Below are 21,238 nucleotides of genomic sequence, written 5' to 3'. Positions count from 1 at the left end.
GCCGCCCCGCACCACGGGCCCGGCGCCGGTTTCCGGGGGGGGGCGGGGCCCGCACTCACCTGAGGAGGAGCAGGGGGCGGGGCCTCGCGGCGGCGGAGAGGGGCGGGGCCTCTAGGCAAGGGGCGGGGCCAGGATTGACTGGCGAGGGAAGGGGCGGAGCCAGCCGGGAACTGCGCGGATCGGGACGCGGCTTAGAGGCAAGGAGGGGGCGGGGCTTGTAGAGCCGGGGCCGTGATCGCCCCGCCCCCCCCGTGGCTGTGCCGGCGGCGCGAGGCTCCCCGGGGGGCGGGGCACCGCGGCTCGCGCCGCGGGAAGCTGCTGAAGGGAGCAGTGCGGAGCCGCAGCGCCCGCAGCCGGCGGGGGAGGCCGCTGCGGGTTGAAGGGGGCAGCCAGCACCGGCTTGGTACCGGCGGGGGCGGGGACCCCCGCACACCCTGTGCTCGGGGACCGCGCATCGGCGGCGTGTGGCCGTCCCACTCCCTGCAGGGGGATCCGTAGGAGGGCGGGAGTCGCTGGGTGCTTTCCTCTACCCTGAGCGCCCCACAGGAGCAGCCCGGCTCTGTCTCGCGGGGGGTCCCAGAGTACAAAGTGGTCTGAGGTCTATTCCAGGCACGGAATGTGTCTCTGGGGAGGTGTTATTGTTAAACATGTTGTCACTACCTCCACTGAGACACTCTCCTCCCTGCTTTCTGCTCCTGGAACAAGCACTCTTTCTGCCCCCACCCCCACCCCCGTTCGCTCCAAAAAAAATCTTTGAGTAAGAAAGTGTTGGAGCGAGCATGTTTTGAAAATTACCTTGTGTTTCAGCAGCAATGTGGATCCAATCAAAGTTTTCTGGTGTCTGAGCCTCCTGAGTATTCACTCTCCACACACCTAACCAGTAAACAAAGCTAGTGACCTGGCCATCCTGTTCAAACATTTCATTATAGGTCTCTGGGGAAGGACAACATTATGGAGGCTGCGTCACTGAATCCTGTAAGATCCTAAAGGTAGGTTATGTTCAGTTGCAAAGAGAAAAATACAAGGTAAACAATTTCCTTTGTGGGTTCATGGTGTATTGATGTGAGGAAAGGAAGCATAGCTAAAGAGTGGCAACCATTGCTGTCACAGTAAGCATAAAGGTCGCCTTCAACCAATTCTGGTTTCAGAGGCAAATTCTCCAAATTGCCCTTCTATTTATGAGCCAAATGAAAACCTCAGATTTGAACTCCTTAATCAAACTCAATCCAGAGCTGAATTTAGGGCCTGATTCTTCACTGCCTTGCACCCTGTGTAGTCAAAGTGGGTGTAATATGCTACTATTGGGATTGTGTAGCATTTTAAACTTTGTGCAGGTATAAGTGACCACACAAAGTGCAAGGCAATGGAAAATAAAGCCTTTTACATCTTGAACCTACCCAAGCAAAGAATACACAAGCTGAAATTCTCACCAGCCAACTATTGTTTGGTCTGTATTGCCCACATATAGTCAAAATGAAACTTTTGTATTATTCAGTTTAGTGAATTTATTGCGCATGGTAAGTGCTGTCTTGACAGTGCTGGAGACTGAAGTTCTCTAGCTAAAAAGCATCAAAGAAAACTTTGCCACACTGAACCCATGTACATTAACTCTCACATGTGGCTGCATGTGTGTGTTCTCCCTGTGTGCTGTCCTAGCTCTGCAGACAGTTGGCACAGCAGACCTCGAGCGAACTGCCCAATGACCACAAGATCTGTTAAGGTACGAAGGCACCTAGCCAGGTTTGTTGTTGACAAAGCATGGTAATAGCATCTGGCAGACCCTATAAGGATACTAAGGCATGTATGCCTGTGAAAATGGACTCAGCTCAGTCAGTGGTGGGATGTTCCACTGCCTCTGAGGCTGGCCAAAGATACACTCTCTGAGATACATCTTTATACCACAATATAAACAAGTTATGTTCTGTCATCCTGACCTTATCTTTTAGGAGGGGTCAGTGTGTTTCTGTTATCCTTGGGGAATGTTTTTGCATAATCCTTGGTATCGGGATGTTCTGGTACCACTTGATATTGGGATGTGTTTGCATGAGTACTGTGCCTAGCACTTCTGAGGAATGTGTATTTCGTCAATATCAGCTGTCTTCTCGCCAGATTCTGAGCAAGGCCTGCCTCATACCAGGCCTCTGATACAAGGGCTTATGTCTCAGGCTCTCTTCCTACTACATTATGGAAGGGCCCACTTTAGGGGTGAGAGAACAGATTAATCTCTGTTCATTTAGTCCTCGGCCTTCTGGTTGCAAGTAAAAGGGCCAGTTTGTGGTTGTGCTGTGGATGCAACTTTGCTGAGACCACAATTCAGGGAGTCATCAGATAGTAACCACTTCCCATCACTGCTGATCCAAGCCAACTTGAATTTAGAGATGAAAGGCTTTAGGTCTCATTATAAATCCCTAGGCTTGTTGTGTTTCATTTGGGTTATTTCCCCATTTTCATGTCTTCCCTTCATGGATGTTTGAAAACCCATTGCCTATTGGGGCAGATTTAAAAAAATAAAAGATCAACAAGTGCCCTGTAGTCAGTGCCTCTCAGAGCTCTTGGCTTTGTCGTTTCTTTCTAACTCTGACCGTAAATTGCCCATTTTAACACAGACAGAAAGAGCAAGCCAAAGTCCTGCCATGCTGTCAAAGGCTGGAGTGCCCAGAGGAAAGATCCATTAACACACAGCGTTATGCAGACTTCAAATTGGCCTTCCTGTGACAGGCTAGCCAAAGGTGGACTCTAGTTTTCACTTCTTACCTCAGCGTTTGCTGTGAACTGAATTAGTTATGTATTACATGCACATTATTGCTAGGAGAAGGATAGTCTTGTGGCTAACTCATGGGGCTGAAAACTCATAGAGCTGGCTTCTGTTCTTGGATTTGTCACTGACTTCAGGTGTATCCTAGGGGAAGTCACAACCTCTCAGGGCCCATTTCCCCATCACTAAACTGGGGATATAACAATCTCCTTGAGATGATGTGAATTTCAATTCATAAACATTGGATTAAAGTAGTTTGAGGTCCTCAAGTGGAAGGTGTTACGAAAGTGTATAGTACTATATCTCCCTATGGTAGGGAGTAACTTTCAGTACTTTTGGTTCACAAGGGCTTGTGCAAACCTTTTAGCTGATGTACATGGAGTTCCTCCCACCGCCACAGGTTTCACTCTGATTTTCAGTCTGAACACATCCTCAACCTGAAATTCAAATACATTCTCAACCTTGGAGTTTCATCTGATTTTGCATCGAAACCACACATTCCACCTGGTTTCAACACAAAACCATCACCTGGCTCACCCGATCCTAAAATGGGTCGCAGATAAGTAAACTTTTCAACAAATCTGAGCTGAATGTTTGGGTTGTAATGGAATTTGAGACCAAGCCAGTGTCTCATGGTTTTGTGGTGAAAGTTTCTAACTGAAGGCCAAATGTAGTCCTTGGATAAGAAAATGCCACTCTGTTTCAATGACATTAGATCAGCTTATGCCAGTGGTGAGTTTGGCTTGTGTCTGTTCCTCCTCCTCATAGCCTCATGCTGCAATGAAAGGTTCCAGTGATTATGGTCTGCTTTGGAAGACCCCCGCCCCCAATTGCAACATTTGGTTACCAATATCAGAGGTTATTTACAAACAGCTGATGAAGAATCATTGATTTGTTTTGGAGAAGAATTTTCTGAATCACTTTAGAAGCAGCAAAGAATCCTGTGGCACCTTATAGACTTGTGCAAACTTGCATCCGAAGAAGTGGGTATTCACCCACGAAAGCTCATGCTGCAAAACGTCTGTTAGTCTATAAGGTGCCACAGGATTCTTTGCTGCTTCTACAGATCCAGACTAACACGGCTACCCCTCTGATACCTGAATCACTTTGCAATACAGTGCCTGTAATTACCTATGGTTTATTATACTGTGTTTGTTGTTCCACTGGAATTATTTAAAAAAAAATTGCAGGATAGTTATGTCACAAATTCATATAATCAGTAAGCTAAATAGGTGACTTAATTAGTTATTAATACCCTGTTAGTTTCATGCTTAAGGTATTCATTTAATTGTAATTATGCTGAAATTATAAATTTTGATATATATGTAGCACAAAATCCTATAGCCAGAAGGTTAACTACATGGGTTACACTTTATAGTCAGACATTACAGAGTAACTACAATGTAATTAGGGTCATTTTACTATAAAATGTAACTGAATTTTCTAGGGTGATATTTATCAGGATAGTCTTGTCAGTACCAAGGACCCAATTCTGCGAACTCTTAAATCACATGAGTAATCCCATTAACTTCAATGTGACTATTCAAGTGAATAAGGGTTTGCAGGCACTTGGCTTGTTTTTAGACACTGTTGAGAGAAGGGGATGGGTGTGTAAAAGTAGTTATGATAAAATTTACAGATACTAAACCAATCTAGGCATTGTTTAGAAATTTATTAGCAATTTTTAAAATAACATCATTCCTTAGATAAAAATGCAATCTTACAGGAATATACATTTGTCCCACACAGAGATGACCCTATCGCTCACTTGTGGGCCATTCGCTCTAACTTTTTGTCGTTGATTTTTTAAAACGTGCGAGAGGGCAAGCCGGACTCTGGCACCGATGACAGGCGTACACTTACAGTTACAAACTGTACAGCATTATTTACAAAAGCATTTCTGTGGTTTCATGAAACCTGGGTATAAAATTGTGGGATGTGGTAAAGAACTAGTACTGGGAAGGACTTCAGTGATGATGATAGGGACCTCTGGGGTGGAGAGAAGTGTGGGAGAGGAGATTTACATCTGGGGTGGCGTATACCTAGGACAGTTCATTTAACAGCATTGGGCAATTAAAATGAAGGCAAAACACTTACATTTATCAACATTTATAGCTGATGGTCCGAGCAGGTAATGATGTTTAAGTGCTGAGCCTGAGAGATGCTGAGCAACCAAATCTTCCGCAGAAGCCAATGGGAAATACATGTGCTTAGCACCTTACAGGATCAGTCCCCAAATTAATCAGATGCAGGCAAGAAAATACCCACCTCTGCCTTGTAAAGTCCTGATCTTGCAGTCTTTAATCAATGAAGTCAAGGGGAATTTATCCTGAGTAAGTACTACAGGATCAGGCCCCAAACTATGTTTTCACCTCTGGAATTAAGCTGGATTCCAGCCACTTCCAGCCAGGTTTCACCCCCCAAATGGCTTTTCCCTGGTTGCCATGTGTCACTTGTTTGGAGGGAGACCCCCTCATTTTGAATTCATTTTGTTAAGGCAGTTTTAAAAGTATCTCTCTTGGGTGATGCAGCAGTTTGTAACGTGATATTCAAAATCTCACTTTTAGTTATTTGAGATCATCCCCCGTTCAAATTATCATAGCTGGACTGGACTCCCCTGCATCTGTCACGTCCACAAGCAGTCATGGCATTGAGAGGTTTTAAGGAGTATTGAATACTAGTCTGACTGACTGAGCCAGGAGCAAACTGGCCCCGGATTCTCTCTGGGAAATAGATTACATTTTGCCTGGTTGGACAACTCAGGACATTTATCATATAGCTGAGAAGACTAGTGGTGAGAGGGCTCTGTACTAAGTAGGGGAAGATGGTTGGGAAGGTTACTGCATAGGAAGGAGGTTTGTTTGAAGGTTGGGCGAGGATCTGTTCTAGGAAGGAGGCATGTCTGCCCTGGTCTGCGTTTGTGGCATAGCATTTGGCTTATGACCCAGCCAGTTTGCTCCTGGACCAAGTGAAAGCAATGGCTGGAGAATGTGATGGACTTCAGTGAAAGCAGGTTGTCTGAGTGAGATGGAACAAAGAAGCAACAGTGTGAGATTGTGGGCTATTGATTTTTGCCTCCTGTGAAGTCATTCGTAATGCTGAAGTAGATAAATGCCTACAGCAGTTTGCTTATTGAAGATGCGCTTTTTGGGTAGCCCTTTAGACAGGACTGTTCACTTCTAAAGAGGAGCTGCTCTTTATGCTCATCTTAAGCAAAGTCTCTACAAGGTGGGGAGAATAGGGGCTTTGAACAGGACACTGAATTTAGTATCAGGAGAGACTTTCATCCTAGTGTGATACCACAGACCTTTTGTAGTTAAGTTAGAGACCCATCTGTTTTTAGTGCTGCACCACACATTTCATTGCTGTGCAGCCATTCTCACCTGCCCCCATGTCAGGCCCACTGAAGCAGGGAAGCCATACAGCTCTTACTGTAAGATCCTCAGAAACAAAGCAGCAGCAGAGGGACTTTCTTGGGACTGGACTTCTGATAAGAACTGTTTTGATCATGGGGCTTATACATTAATTCCCATTTTAAATTAATCTTACAAAGCCAACTAAAATCAGATATTAAAATAAAAATGAAAAACATAGACAGCTCTGGTTTATGCAAAATTTATAGTCAGGCTCCTTCAGGGAAGAAAAAATAATTTTTCTGGGCCTGATTCTGATTTCACACCGGTGTGATACCAATATTACCTCATTAGCTTCAAATGAATTATACTTGGTTTACACTGGCATTAGTGAGATGTAATTTAGGTCTTTTGACTGGAATTATGATTTTCTTTATATGCACTACAATCTTGATTATCTGAACCTATCAAAACTCACAACTATCTTACGTAAATTCAGGTCCCTTGATAGATGTTCATTACTTTAAAATCCCTCGATTTCCAAACGTCTTACTCATTGTTCCACATGACACTTGGACAGTCAAGGCTGTATTGTGGATATATATTATTATTCAGTTCTATCCAAATGTGGCTGCTTCATTAAAGAATATTCTCTGGTTTGCTGATTAGTTTTTTCATATGTATGTAAGAAGCAAGAGGCCTCCAACTGCATGTAAAAAGCATGTTAGCAACCTGACTGGCTTGTGAGTCTGTCACCTTGTGGGATTGTGTCTGTGTGCAAACATGCATACATTTCACACAGCAATCTGAAACTAGCAGTCAGAAAAGACACAGGAGCCTGGCTGAGACCCATACAACTGTTATATTGGCATCAGTCTAAAGAAAGCAATGATACATTGCTTTGAAAATTATCAAGAAATGTAAAAAAATGCATTTGCCCTTTTGTTGTTGTCGTAGACATCGAAGGGGCAGGGTTTTGAGTCAGAAAACAAAGCAGAAATAGATGTGATTCTGTACATGGCGCTCCTTCAGCTGTCCCTCCAGACTGGGTTGAAGGTTGAACCCCTCACAGTAGCAGCAGCATCTACATCATCATCATCATTCATATGTCCAGCTGAAGAGGCAGATGATGCAGAAAAGGTCTGTGGATAAGGAAACTCCAGCTCTGAATCATCAATCCCACTTTTTCCATTATGGCAGCCACACAGAATAAGGAAGAAAAAAGAAATGCATCCAGTGTGACTGGCCTGGTGCTGCCTGGAGTAATAACCAGGGGTGATAAGAGAGCAGGTTTGTTGTTTTGTAAGAAATGTCTTTAGTCTGCAGTGTACTTTTAGCAAGCTGCAGATCAACCACACTCAAATGATGAAGATAAGACTATTTCCTCCTTTCTTTTTCCTTACACAAAACTCCTCAATCATTCACTTCTTCAATGTTTCCATCCACAGTGCAGTGATTGTACCTGACACTTGCTCCAATACACAGGGAAAGGAAAGACACTCCAGGGAACTAAACCTGCCCTCTCCTCCCCACCATGGCCCAGACCCTGCCCCACTTGAAGGAGGCAGTAGCTCTTTGCTCAGGCCTATTGCAATCTGTATGTCAGAAAGCACCTAAATGAATTGCCATCTTCCAAAGAGAGTGAAATTAGCACAGCTGGCATCAGCAAGTTCTGACTTTTGTACCACTCCCCAATTATAAATACCATCTTCATCTGCATTGTCCTCTCTGCACAAGGATTTAAATCAGTAGGAGGTAGAGGACTGTTCAGTTTCTCCAGCCCTCTGCAGGGGGTGATCACTGAGGGAATAGCAGTTTTCACAGAAGGATGTAGATGATGTAAGCTTCATCTTCTAGCCTGAGGCCAAATCCTAAGAGGAAATGAGCACCTGCTGAGCATCCAGAGCTCCCACTGACTTCAATAAAGACTACTACAGATTAGTAGCTTGTTTTTCAGAGATGATGAGCACCAACAAATGTGACCACTAAATGCATCCAAATGAACTATTCAGTAAAAGAGAATGAGTTAGGGAGACTCTGCCACCTGACTCTCTCTCAGAAATAGGTGATTAGGAGTGGGACTATTTCATTTTCAATAGCACTGGACCTATGCATCATGGAGGTCCAGTACATAGGAGGTGGAGAACCTAAAAATGGAGAACCTTCAAAAGGTTTGGAGGTTTGATTTGGATCAGATAAGTATCCAAAAATAAAATCCTGAATCCATATGCAAGTCTAGTTAGGGTGACCAGATGTCCTGATTTTATAGGGACAGTCCTGATTTGTGGATCTTTTTCTTGTATAGGCTCCTATTACCTCCCCACCCCGTCCTGATTTTTCACACTTGCTGTCTGGTCACCCTCGTCATAGGAAAAAGTCCAGGAGAGTTTGTCTCAGTAAAGAACAAGTAACAATGCTCAGCACTGGGCTGATTGATATCTATGCATAATTTTGCCTAGGTAAGTCTTGGATTTCAAGACATTGACACCTCCCCCCCGCCATGTGTAGCTAAACTGATGCAAGCTTCTTTGGTTCAATAAAAATCTCTTGAGAAGAGGCTTTTCCTTGTAAGATATCCAGGACATATTGAAGTGCTGCTGGCCACTTGATAATACCACTGGGAATAAATACAATACCACCCAAAATACCCCTTTGTTATTTCTCCTTTAGGCCCCATTCAAAACCAGGAAAGTCCAGAGGTGCATGAAAATATAAACAATATACATAAACTAAAAATTTTCAGATCTCAGAATAAGCTCAAGTTTTGGATGAAAGTCTGGTTCTGATTTTCCTGAGCCAGATCATTCTTCTTTATTCAGTACTGATCTGCAACTCTGGGATCCATCTGGAAAATGGAGCAAAACTTGTGAGAGTTTTAGACAGAGACAGCCAAGATTCCAAATGATGCAGTTTCAAGTGGTTTCAAATGAAGAATCCATTTCCAAGGAAAACCCAGCAAGTTGCATAAGATCTACATATTTCTCTTCTGGTTTGTCACTAGTAAGAGACAAGTGCCAGGCGGAGGAGGAACAAGAGGAAGTTCAGATTCCATAACAAGATTGAGATGGATGGGAGACATAGTGCCATTGACTTCAGTGGAGTTATGCCAGATTTAAAGTGGTATGACTGAGGCCCAGAACCTGGCCCATAAACTCAGGTATGAGGAGAATGATGAGATTGCACATTGGAGTGCAAAATATGGGCTCATGTCACTAACCCTCAGTGTCTCCAGCTGAGAGCAGTACCAGAGCAATTCTCTTGAGTAACAACTCGGAACTCTTCACCTCACTTACACTGGAATATCAGTCAAGGGCAGAGCTAGATTATTTTCCCTAGATAATGACTCTGCCTCTTGCATTTGCCTGTCATGTACCCAGAAAACTCTATTACTGATGAGCAAGAGTTAGAGATTCAGTGAAAGAAATATGACATTACATATTACAATCCCATCCCCCCAGAGTTGCTGGTGCCAGCTGAGTTCCTAGAAATCTTACCAGATCAGCTTGGCATATGGATTTAGCCACCCTAGTGAGAAGAAATACTGAGAGAATCTGAGCACAGGGAAGAGGATGAAGACTGGATAAAATGTCCTGGTTTCAGGAAGCAAGATACTCTACTCAGAAATTAATTGTGCATGTTTAAGGGAGTGAGGAAAAAGGAAAGTGAACACAAGATATGCAAAATCAGTAACGTTCAACCTGTCAGTGGATTGCAGACTAGTTACTTACACTAGGTACACTTTGTTCATTGTACAAATTAAAAAATGAAAAAAAATATTTAGTACCCATTTCCCCAACCACACGTAGAAAAGCACTTAAAAGTTCAAAGGTAAAGCTTGGCACACTCCAAATACGAAATGATTTACTTTACATGCAGCAAAATATACAAGAAGTGATCTTTTAAAACAAACTTAATTCAGTTCATTATATTCGCTTGGCACAATTGCAATTCATTTTAAAAAAATATTTGAAAAATACTGAAACTGACCTGAATTCAAGTATTACGGTTTCTTCAACAGAAACATTATCAATGCAATAAAACATCACACGGAATATATTGAAGCATAACTCCTTCTCACTTTTGTTTGTTTTTCCCCTTAATTTTGTTTCTATACAGTTTTAATGCCAACACAACTCACAATTGTATTTTAAAATTAATATTATTGCATTGTTTTTGCATATCTTGTGGAACAGAAAATGCAAAGAGTTACTGATTCCCCTTTCAAAAGCAGAGACAGTGGTTTGTTTTTGCATTCAAATGGCCCCAGATACAGATCTCCTGAAGGTAAAACCAGGAAGTGGAGAACTGTCTGCACTTATACACACATACACACACCCCCTCACTCAGTGCCGCTCACACACACACTCACAAAAATACCTAGCACTAAAAAGAATCCAAGTCAATCACTCAAATGTGCAAGACTATATCAAGTGCATTGCCTACTATCTTTAAATTATAAAACAACAACAAAAAAAAGGAGATTTCAATTACTATCAAATTAAATTACAAATTCTTGGTGTACATAATGGTTGATAAAACTCTTCTATCATTATAGCTTCTACCGAATTTCAATGGAGAAAAAATAGTTTAAATAATACAATGTAACCAAACCAATTTAACATTTGCAAAGGTGAAGACATAACAAAACAAAAAGGGTAGGTGGTTACAAAACTTTGTAAACACGCCTTTCTCCCCTCTCCCTCCAAAACAAAACAAAAATATTCAAAATAAAAATTGGAACATGCTTTCAAGAAAATATCAAACTGCAAAAACAAGGAGAGATCTACATAAGCCCATCACCACCTCACTTATAAAAGGGCAGGTTGCCTCAGCTCTGCTTGACAGAACCTGCTACCTGCCCTCTGACTGGTTGGCACAGCTGGCTGTCTGAGCTCTGATTGATTGGCAGACATGGCTACCTGAGCTCTGATTGGTTGGCAGAAGTGACTGCCTGAGCTCTGATTGGTTGGCAGAGACCACTGCCTGGGAGTCTCTGCATTTTCTGTCAACAAGCCTTCCTGCAGTGTTGCCATTTGCCTCTCATGTCCCCTAAGGCTTCTTCTGCTTCCTCCTCCCCAACAAGGTGCTGGAATCCACAGGAGAAGAAGTCCATCATTCTATTCCAAATCAAAAGGGCCTTGGCTTTATGGAGACGGTGAGGCTCATACAGAATATGTGCAAAATGATTTTTACAAGCAAAGTTGAAAGACACCCGTTTGATGCAGGGTCCTTTTGGCTAGGGCCATCCACAGGAAGCTGAGGTTCTCCTTTGCATTCAGGAAGCAGCCATCGTTCCTTGTGCAGCGACTGAGAACAAGCGGGAGCTGGCTCTCCTCCTCCACCTCTTCCTCCTCCTCATGGACACATGCTGGGGTTGTATTCGCTCCTGAAAAGCTCTCTTACACCACCCAACTCTGCGACTCGTCCCAACAGAAATGAATGAAGAACGCTGTTCCGGTTACTCCAGGTCACGAGAACAGTGAGGCACTTCTGAAACAAACCCATTAGGAACACTGAAACAAATAAAAAACCAGCATCGCTTCAGCCCTGGCAACTACAGGCTGCTGACATAAATCCTGCTGTCCTGGAGCTCCTCCTGACTTTTTCTACAATCCGGGTTCTGCACCTCTTCCTCTTCCTCTCCTGCACTGTCCTGCCCTGCGTCCCTGCAGTTAACAAAAGGCAAGAGGTTGCCATTGGGGCTTTGCTTGCTGTTACCATTGAGTATGTTGTCTGCTGCATTTTCCATCTCTTCTATTGTCATGTCACAGGCATCTGCTAGCTCTTGGGTTGTGACCTCAATGAACTTTGGATCTTGCGCAAACTGCATCAGTCCTTCTGAAATCAAGACCTTCAAAAGCAAGTGGGAAACCAGAGACAGAACACAGAGATAAAAATTAGCACTAGCATCATCAGTCCCATCACCCTTCCATCCACCATCCCAGCTCCTGTCTGGCCATTCCCTTTTCCCAGGCAAACCTCTCTCTCCTCCTACTCACGTCACCGAGCACTGATTGGAAATGGCTACCAAAGCCCAGTACAGCTGTCTGCACTGCTACTACCTGTCCTCTTACAGCAGTCCTAAAGATGACTCATTTCTAGTTGCTGCTGCAGTCACTCCCATGTCGCTGTGACTTACCGCTTCGACAAGGCTGCCAGCACTGCCATGGAACTGCCTGCTGCTCCCTCCAGTCTGGCTGGGGACAGTGAGGGAGACAGGCCTGGCTCTCCGAGGGCTGCTGCAGCTGGTGCTGTCAGAGTACCAGGAGCTGCAGTGTATTGATGGGAAGCTACTGTTGAGTTTCTCACTGGACTCCACTCCATCAAGCCGTAAAGTCGGGATGGTCTTCTGTGGCCAGCCACGGCTACAGGGCACGGCAGGGGGTGTGGCACACAGCCGGGGGGAGAACGTTGTTGGGGAATGGCTTCTCTGGAGCAAGGGACTCAGCCCTGCCACTGCTAGTGCCTTCAGAGAGAGAGAAAGAATGCCGTACTAGCCAGCTCTTAGAAGCACGAATGACTAGGCAGTGAGGAAAGACTACAAGGATGGCTTGAATGGGTTTATGCTAATTGGGAACGTAGAGGGATTGACCTCTGTGAAACACAGATGTGGGTAATAAAACACTGTTCTGTTTTCTGCTGATCCATTTTGTAAATATTACAAAGATTCCATTAAAAATGGCTTATTTTGTTCTGGTGAAATGTGCCAGGGCAAAAGCTCTAGAGACTGACATCCTCTGTCCATGGAACAGGTACAGCATAGCTAGCAGCAGTGCAAACTCCCCCCCCCCCATAACCCTGCCAGAGTGCCTTCATTCCTGTACCGGAGACACCACCACTTCTGACGCAGTAGGTGACATGGTAGTTCATTTTCCACATCCTTTTAATCTTTGACTCCTCTTCTGATCCCACCACCACCATCATGTATTGTTAATTGTGGGGATGTGTTTTGGTGATATTTACTCTAGAAACTGGACTGAGATAATCAACTCATTTCATTTAGGTCTCCAGCGACACTAAGGCCATGTCCACACTTACAAGCTTACAGCGGCACAGCTGTACCGATACAGCCGTGCCGGTTTAAGAGCACTCGTGTGACTGCATTATGCCAATGGGAGAGAGCTCTCCCATAATAAAACCAGCTCAACAGCGGTAGCTATGTTGTTAGGAGAGTGTCTCCCATTGGCATAGCACTGTGCACATGAGTGCTTATGCCGACAAAACTTATGTTGCTCGGGGTGGGGTGAGGTGTGTTTTTTCACACTTCTGAGCAGCAAAAGTTTTGCTGACATAAGTGCTAGTGTAGACACAGCCTTAGTTGGTAATAACTTTCAGTTAAAACCAACCTGCTTTGGATTTTATGTAGTGATCTATTAGCGAAAAGATCAATATCCATTACTAATCCCCTGAGCCAACCAGTCCCTCAAAAGAATTAAATTCATGAGTCATGTAGTACTTTTTAACTAAATAAGTGATTCAAAGAAATCCCTCTTTCCATAGGGCCAGAGTCTGATACTTTTACTCACCTGGAATGGTACCTTATTCCACAAGTCAATAGGACAACTCACAGAGTAAGGTACTACTCAGTGTGAGCAAGGGAATCAGAAGCCAACCCACAGAAAATAAAAAGGTGTGATTTTGTTCCATCTGTAAGCAGAAAGTTCCTTCATTAACTTTCCAGCCCTCCTCCCATTGAAATCAATGGCAGCTGACTTCAACACAAACAGGAATGGTTTCTAAATATGCTATGCTGATGATTTCAGACAAAGAAATGGGATAACAGAAGAGTCTTCTATTAGTGCCATGGGTCAGTTACCCAAACATTTTTCATAAAGGGGAAGATTTTTAAAGGCACAAAAGGCAGCTAATTGCCCAGCTCCTATTAATTCTCAGTATAAAATGAGCACCTAACTGGCCTTTGGGCCTTTTGAATATCTCCCCCTAAAGGCCTGATGCTGCAGTCTCTGCTCTCATAAGCAGCTCCATTAAATTGAACAGGCTGCAGGATGGGTCCTAAATTGGTTAGAAGCACAACTGAACTGATTCTTCAGCCTGTTGTAGAAATATAATACAAGCTGTGTTTCCAACCAGTACAATACTGACAATGTTCCAGGAGTGTTTGAAGGACCACAGCAAGTTATATATGTGTATATCCTTCATAAATCAATATGTGTGAGCCTTTCCTATGAATAACTCTTTAAGTATTCACAATGAGGAGACACCCTACAGTGTTTAGTATCTAAAGGGAAATTAACAGATTGTTTACAATGGACAGTGCAAATCTTTAATGTCACCCACTGAAAGGAAGCAGCAATCAATATTACCAAACCCAGAAGACTATATTCTGATAGTGGAGCTTTCTTGTAGCATTAACATCTTTTACACTAGAGGGAATGTTAATGGGGTGGAGTACTGGATGGTTTTTCTGTTGCAGCACCATGAGTTCCTGATAGTCAAAGAAATGAAGGACATGCTTCCCCAATACAGTCTTCCACAAGGCCTTCTTGCATTGAATTGTTGACCTGTGTACTGGATTGAGTGAATCAGACTGAAAGCTTCTTGAAGCAGGGACCATACCCTCTTATGTGCTTTTTAAGAATCACATATACTAATACTACTCTACAGATAATAAGAGCATCCCAGAAATGTGCAGTCAACCAATGGGAACATCAACTGTCCCAAGGCTGACAGTGCCATATGAAAACTGTTTCTGCAATAGTTTTTGTATTATAGTGTCAGACAGGGAAAGACAGTTTAGCATCAAACAAAGGACAGGTGTTCACTTCTGACTTGACAGCTGACTAATCATCTAGATATGTCCAAATAGAAAGCACTAAGTTGATGTATGTTTCTGTCAGGATTTTTAAGAAATGGACTAGTTACATGTAATCAAGTTTACTTTTTTAAAATGATTAGCGTAACTGATTATTTTTGTACTAAAGTGGAGGTGGTCCCTCTCCATTTACTCACATTAATAGCTCCATCAAAGTCAATGGAGTTACAGTAGGGATGGATTTGGCTAACTATTTGTACCATGAGCTAGGTTTTTGTTTTTCCCCCTTCATGTATGTCAGGTACTGATTGATGTTGCCAACTTTGGAGAGCATGTTCCTGCAGCTTTGTTCTGGGAGTTATGAAAATCCTGAAACCAGGAGCTGACAGGAGCACAAAAACAATTTCTAACAACAGCATCTTTGATATTGGCACAAAACAGTCCTAAATGGTTTCAGAAAGGTTGGCAAGTGGTGCCATTGGTAAGCACTGCAAATGTTAAATGTTCAGCTGGGTTGATTGGCCACTGCTTAGTAATTAAATCTTACCTGATGGTGTACTAGATGCAATGGCAGAACTGTCTTCTGTGAGACATCTACACCTTGGTTCTTCTGTCTCTTCAGACACTCCAAGTGAAAAGATGCTCTTCGACCTGCAATGCCAATGGCACAGAATGTGATCATCATTCACATCATATTACAGAGACTCTCTGACTTGAGCTTGGTATCAGTGTAATACCTCTGGAGGTGTAGAGGAAAAATCCCCATTATAGGCCCTTGTCCACTTTACCTTGATACCTTGCACCTTGCTAGAGCAACTGTATTTGAAAAAGTTTGTCAAGCATCATAAAGTCTGACCAACAGCTGTGCTCCAAGACAGCTGAAAACTTGCACATATTCTGGACAGGGATTTTTTTTTTAACAATAGTGCTAGTAGAAACTGTGCTACTGATGATCCTCCTAGGTATGCTAGAAGATTTCTGAACAGTGTGGCAAAATGAGTTGTAATGGTGTTAGATGAGGAAATGAACCATGTTACAACAATGTAAGGATTCACTGATGTGAGGGGGCTAGTACTTCTGTGAAACTGCATGGTCAAAGGACTGCACTTGACTTTAGTCTGCAAATCCTAACACTTGAAAAAATTCAGTTACAATTAAAGCAGGGATCAGATTCTTGGTGTATTTGCTTGTACTAAAATTCATCATTTTTCTTTTGCAAGAGAAGAAAGAAGAACATTTTCTTTCTCCCTGTTCAATATTTAAAGAAAAGACTATCACATACTAATTCACTCCATCGGCTGGCTCTATGGGGAGGTTCTTTTGGGCCCACAAAACTCTGATAAGTTCCCCTAGTTCACATGCAGACTTAACCAACCAGTTCGCATAGATGCATGCCATCCTGAAAACCACAGATTTATACACTGACTGAGCAGTGTGTAAGCAATGGAGAGGCCTGCTGGTAAGACGTGCATTGTCAAGATATTATCCTGCACTCCGTGTCTCATGTTCTTCCTGGGAAGCAAAGTGCACATCAAAACCTGAGGCCACACATGACAGGATTCTCCAGCAAGATGTGAGAAATCAGTCAAGGCATTAGAAAGCACAGCTTGTACATCCTGCTGGAATATTACCCAGTGACGAGGAGCGAAGAAACCCCCTCTTTGGAGACTGCCTGGAGCCCTCCCCTTTGTTGTTTTCAGGTGGAGTCAGTTGTCTGTTTTCATCATCTTGGTATGAGAGCCTGGAATGAAAAACAGAGAGTTTGGAACCATCACTTGAACAGGGTATCATCCTGGATGGGACATCCCTTCTACTAGGGAAAGGCTGCACTATTTGAAAAGAGATGAGGAAGAGGAAGAACACTCTATTCACGAAGAAGGGATGTAGCTAGCTTGTTAGTTTGCTAGATCTAAATGCTCCAGAGACAGCATCCAAGACTGTGGGACAGAGAATGCTCTGGTGATGAAATCGGTGAACGTTAGACATTAGAAATGGATGGTGAAGGGGCCTGGAGGTAGCCCTGCCAGCAGTACCACTGGGAGGAAAGGGACTTCAAAAAGTCATAGAAAAAATTCCTTTCCCAATACTATTTGCCTGGGCTTAAGCACATTTTTTCATCTTTTGATATCTGGATTGGCGCAGTGTTCCATCCTCAAACATGTTTCTTCTTACTAGCCTTCCCTTAGTTCCATTCCCTAGGCTGAACTGATGAAGGGTCTTTAAAGAAAGATATCACACAGCCCCCCAACCAGAAAACCCCAAACCAGTCTATTGCAAAGCTCACATTTCAGTGGAGATCAGGCTTGGTTCGCTACAGTACTCTACGTCTTCATTCAAATTCTCATCGTAAGTCTCATCCTGAGACACTTCCTCTTGGCAAACGATTGCCAGCTGGCTGTCTCTGGAATTGGAGCTAATGAGCAAAAAAGGCAAGTCAAAATTTGGAGATGGTAAAGAAAAGCTGCTATTGAGACAAACGTGACAGGGCTTCATCTGTCTGCGTTTATTGTTATGGCCAGTGCCAAGCCATCACACAAAAATCAATGATCAAAGACAAAAGCACAGTTCATAAATACAAGTGACCCTTTGTTTTGTCCCCTCTTAGTTTTGTCTTAATCAAAGCATCAAGAGTCAGTAGTGATGTACATACTATGAATGTAATTGATCACACCTGCACTGCATGAGCATTCAGGGCACTGACTAAATTCCTAAAGTCCTGTCACCTGGGGCTCAGTACAAAACCTGAGATGGATTCCCTGAGGGAGAGCGGGGTGGATTTTCTTCTATGGCTGTCACAAAGTGCCGGTAAGGAATTTCAAAGGGGTGCCTCCTTGACATTATACCACCCCTCTCAGCTGTGATGCTTATGGTCTCTTTTTCCTGTCTTACACTCTCTGTGCCATTTCTCTCCCTCAGCTCTCTTTCATCTTCTCTCTCTCCCCTTGTCTTTCCCATCCTTGATCCTTATTTTGCAATCATAGAATATGAGTAATTTCAATTGAGTTCAATGGGTGCTATTCAAATTCTGTGGGTGGAGCACCTTGAATTCCATCTCTACCTCCTCCTCCCTCCATTTCCTGTGCTGGGCTTCCTGGTATTAGGGTGCAGTTTGATTGTGCAAGCAGCTGAACAGAACCTGGATCTCTGAAATGCCAGCATGGAGAGCTTCAGAAATCTGAACCTTTCACTCTGTTACCTGTGCTGTCAGCAGGGAGCAGTGTGGCAGAGAAGCACCATGTGGGACTAGGAGGAGAAGTGAAGAAACACAGTTGTTTGGTCATTGGTTCACTCCACGTGGTGGAGTGGAGGGAAATGGGTATACGTATGGTGCTTGGGTCAGTTGAAAAAAAAATCCAAGGAAGAGTGTCTGAGTGATCAGACAGGGGATGACTGGCAATCATAGCTGTATGCATAAAGAAAAGGTCCTGTATAACAGTGTCATTCCCTCATCAGCCCACATGGCAAAGCTCTAGCCACTACACTATTTTGGTAAGAACAGGATAAAACAGACTTCACTCTGCAATGATCAGAGAATGACGGGGGTCAGGTCTGAGATCATGTGGAGATTGAGGTGAAAATTCCACGCAAGTCCACCAGGTAATCCAGCTACCAGAGTTCATACAATTGTCTGCATTATGGCTAGAGGAACCTAGTTGGTGAATGTCTCCTGAAGATACCATACTACTATTATACAGTAGAACCTCAGAATTATGAACATCAGAGTTACAAACTGACCAGTCAACCATACACCTCATTTAGAATGAAAACATAATCAGGTAGCAGTAGAGACACACACACACAAAACAAACACGGTACAGTTCTATGTTAAATGTAAATTACTAAAAAAATAAAGGGAAAGCAGCATTCTTCTTCTGCATAGTAAAGGTTCAAAGCTGTATTAAGTCAATGTTCAGTTGTAAACTTTTAAAGAACAACCATAACGTTTTGTTCAGAGTTACGGACTTTTCAGAGTTACAAACAACCTCTGTTCCCGAGGTGTTCGTAACTCTGAGGCTCTACTGTACTTCTTTTAACCTTCCTGGCACTGAAAGGAAGGGCTTAAGTGAAACAATAATGGGGATTTGGACATTAACTTCAACAGGAGCAACTCTGGAGAACATTACAGCATGAGAGGAAACACCTACCGTCCCAATGTTTCATAGTAATGTGTCCTAGTTCACCAAGGAAGCAAGGGGGAAAAAGAAGACTATGTCAGGAATGTAACATAAACACAAGTAAGAAGGAGGAGGAGGAGAAGTATGGAAACAAATAGCTGTGAAATTCCTATAGTTTCCAAAAGGAAGGCTGGGAAATGGAAAAGCTATTGGATTTTTTATTCAAACAAACTCACACATCTCTGGTATCCTCATCTTGTTATTCTCTTCTCTTCTATAGAACAATTATTTCTCAACCTTTTCAGGCTGGCAACCCTTTATTTGAAGTCAGAAATATTCATGACCCCTTTACATTTATTATAACCGAGTAAAACATGTATGAATGATAACAGCGATAAGCCTATGATATAATTCATTCGTGTGTGTTTTGACAGGTTAACAGCGAATATCTGACTTTGAAGGGTAAGGCTGTATGGAGAGATTGAGAGTGAAATTTCCTTTGCTTTAGATTATAATACATTTTTGAATGCCTCACATCCCTCCTGATTGCATTTTATGCGCTCCCTGGGAGTTGTCACCTGCTGATTGAGAAATACTGGTTTAGAGTCTTCCTTCTAGTGTTTGCAAGTATGAATTGCATTTCCCCATTCCTTCTCTATTTAATTTGCCTTAGGTAAAACACCTCCCTACAGCCTAGGGTGCAGCTCCCTTCAGATACCAATTTTATAGCCTGGGAGATGGAGGGTGTTGATCAATAGTGGTGCAGTCCTTCTTCCCAGAGGCTGAGTGTGATGCTTCTGCAGCATTGCTGGTCTAGGCAGCAAGTGATGAGCCTGAGAGCTCACCTCAAATCCCATGCATGACAGTTTCTTGTCCCGCCTCTAGACTGTCAGAGCATGACTTTAACTAGGCAAAATCATTTTTTAAAAATTGTACATACACATTGGTTTCATTAGCTTCTTGCTTCTTTGGAGCTTACCTTTTGGAAGTGAGTTTCCAGGGGGCCTCCTGCACTCGTATGGTGGGTGACAAGGGTGTGCCATGCCCCTCCACTGTGCTGACAGTACTTGGGTAGCTGGGTGGGCTGTGGAAGCGGGACAAGGCTGTATTGTTGGCATTGTTGATGTTGGCGTTGGAGCCCGAAGACGAGTAGCTGCTGGGAGTGAAGGTGGAATCCACTAGCTTCTCGTGTGATGGGGACTCTGTATCTCCCTGGTTGTTGCCAGATTTATTGATGTGCAAAGGGCGCTGTGTGGTGAATGTCTGGGGGAATGAGCTCCTGCCATCACTTTGGTAGTAGCTGACATGGTTTCCGAACAGGCCACCAGCCCTCTGTCAGCAAAACAGAAAACATTTTCTCTTGGTGAGTGAGAATAGGTGCAAATGAGGACAATTCTCCAGGCCTGGTGTTTGTCACTGCACCTCAAAGCAATGTTTGGAGAAAGAAAATTTGGGGACCAATTTGGTATTGTGATATGGCCCGCTACAAGCAGAATGTCTCCCTACCAGGAAATAATCCTAGAATATGGACATCTCTGTCAGAGGGGCTGTGATGGGGTCTGTTGTAAATGAGCTCTAATGTAGTGCTCTGATAGATGACAAGAGCCAGCTCCAGAATACAGAGGGCCCTACAAGTGGTGAAGAGCCATCTTTGCACCTCCCCTCCATTCCTGTGTTGAGTGGAGTCTGGGATGGAGAATCTGGGCTATTGTGTTCAATTCTGCATACCACAGTACCAGAAAGAGATCCACTTACTAGAAGGAATTCAGAGAACAGCAACAAAAATGATTAACCAGCAGGAGGGACTAGTGAGGAAAGGTTTAAAGAGCCTGTTATGTAGAGCTTGTCTAAGCCATAATGAAGGGGAAAGAGAGTAACTTTCTGTAAGTATTTGAAGGGTAGAGGCACCAAGGAGGGAGAGGGAATGTTGAGGGTTGCCCAAAGGCGTAACTAAGAAAAAGAAAATTTAGCATGATCAGAAAAAATTCTCCATTGTGAGATGTATGAGGGGGTGCGACCATCTCCCAGGGACGTGCTGGAAGACCCATTGCTTGGGCCACTTAAAAGTGGACTAAACAAAACACTAGAGAAAGTAGTGGATCAATAATGCATAGGATGGAGCATGGAGGTGATGATCTGATTCGTTTTTTCAATTTCTGTGGGTCAAACCCTGACATTCTCACTCGGACTGTATTTAGTCTTTACTCAGGCAAAACTCCCACTGAGGAAAAATGGAGTGAAA

At 43.4% G+C, this 21,238-nt stretch overlaps 1 protein-coding gene across 1 annotated transcript in view; it reads right to left on the bottom strand.

Moving 5' to 3' along the window:
- Positions 1-4,297: 4,297 nt before the first annotated feature.
- The window catches only part of CACNA1C (calcium voltage-gated channel subunit alpha1 C), a 636,517-nt gene continuing 619,576 nt past the window's right edge, over positions 4,298-21,238 (bottom strand). Inside the window, exons 43-49 of the mRNA XM_044991489.1 lie at positions 19,976-20,328; positions 17,166-17,294; positions 16,513-16,622; positions 15,429-15,532; positions 12,248-12,574; positions 11,827-11,959; positions 4,298-11,598 (exon numbers count right to left, since the gene is read on the bottom strand). Coding sequence (XP_044847424.1) covers positions 11,567-11,598; positions 11,827-11,959; positions 12,248-12,574; positions 15,429-15,532; positions 16,513-16,622; positions 17,166-17,294; positions 19,976-20,328 — 1,188 coding nt within the window. The 3' untranslated portion in view covers positions 4,298-11,566. The remainder of the gene's footprint in view (positions 11,599-11,826; positions 11,960-12,247; positions 12,575-15,428; positions 15,533-16,512; positions 16,623-17,165; positions 17,295-19,975; positions 20,329-21,238) is intronic.

Source organism: Mauremys mutica, chromosome 1 (genome assembly GCF_020497125.1).
Source record: "Mauremys mutica isolate MM-2020 ecotype Southern chromosome 1, ASM2049712v1, whole genome shotgun sequence".
Classification (NCBI taxonomy): Eukaryota; Metazoa; Chordata; order Testudines; family Geoemydidae; genus Mauremys; species Mauremys mutica.
Note: the sequence above shows the minus strand (reverse complement) of the source record. Positions and strands in the feature narration are given on the sequence as shown.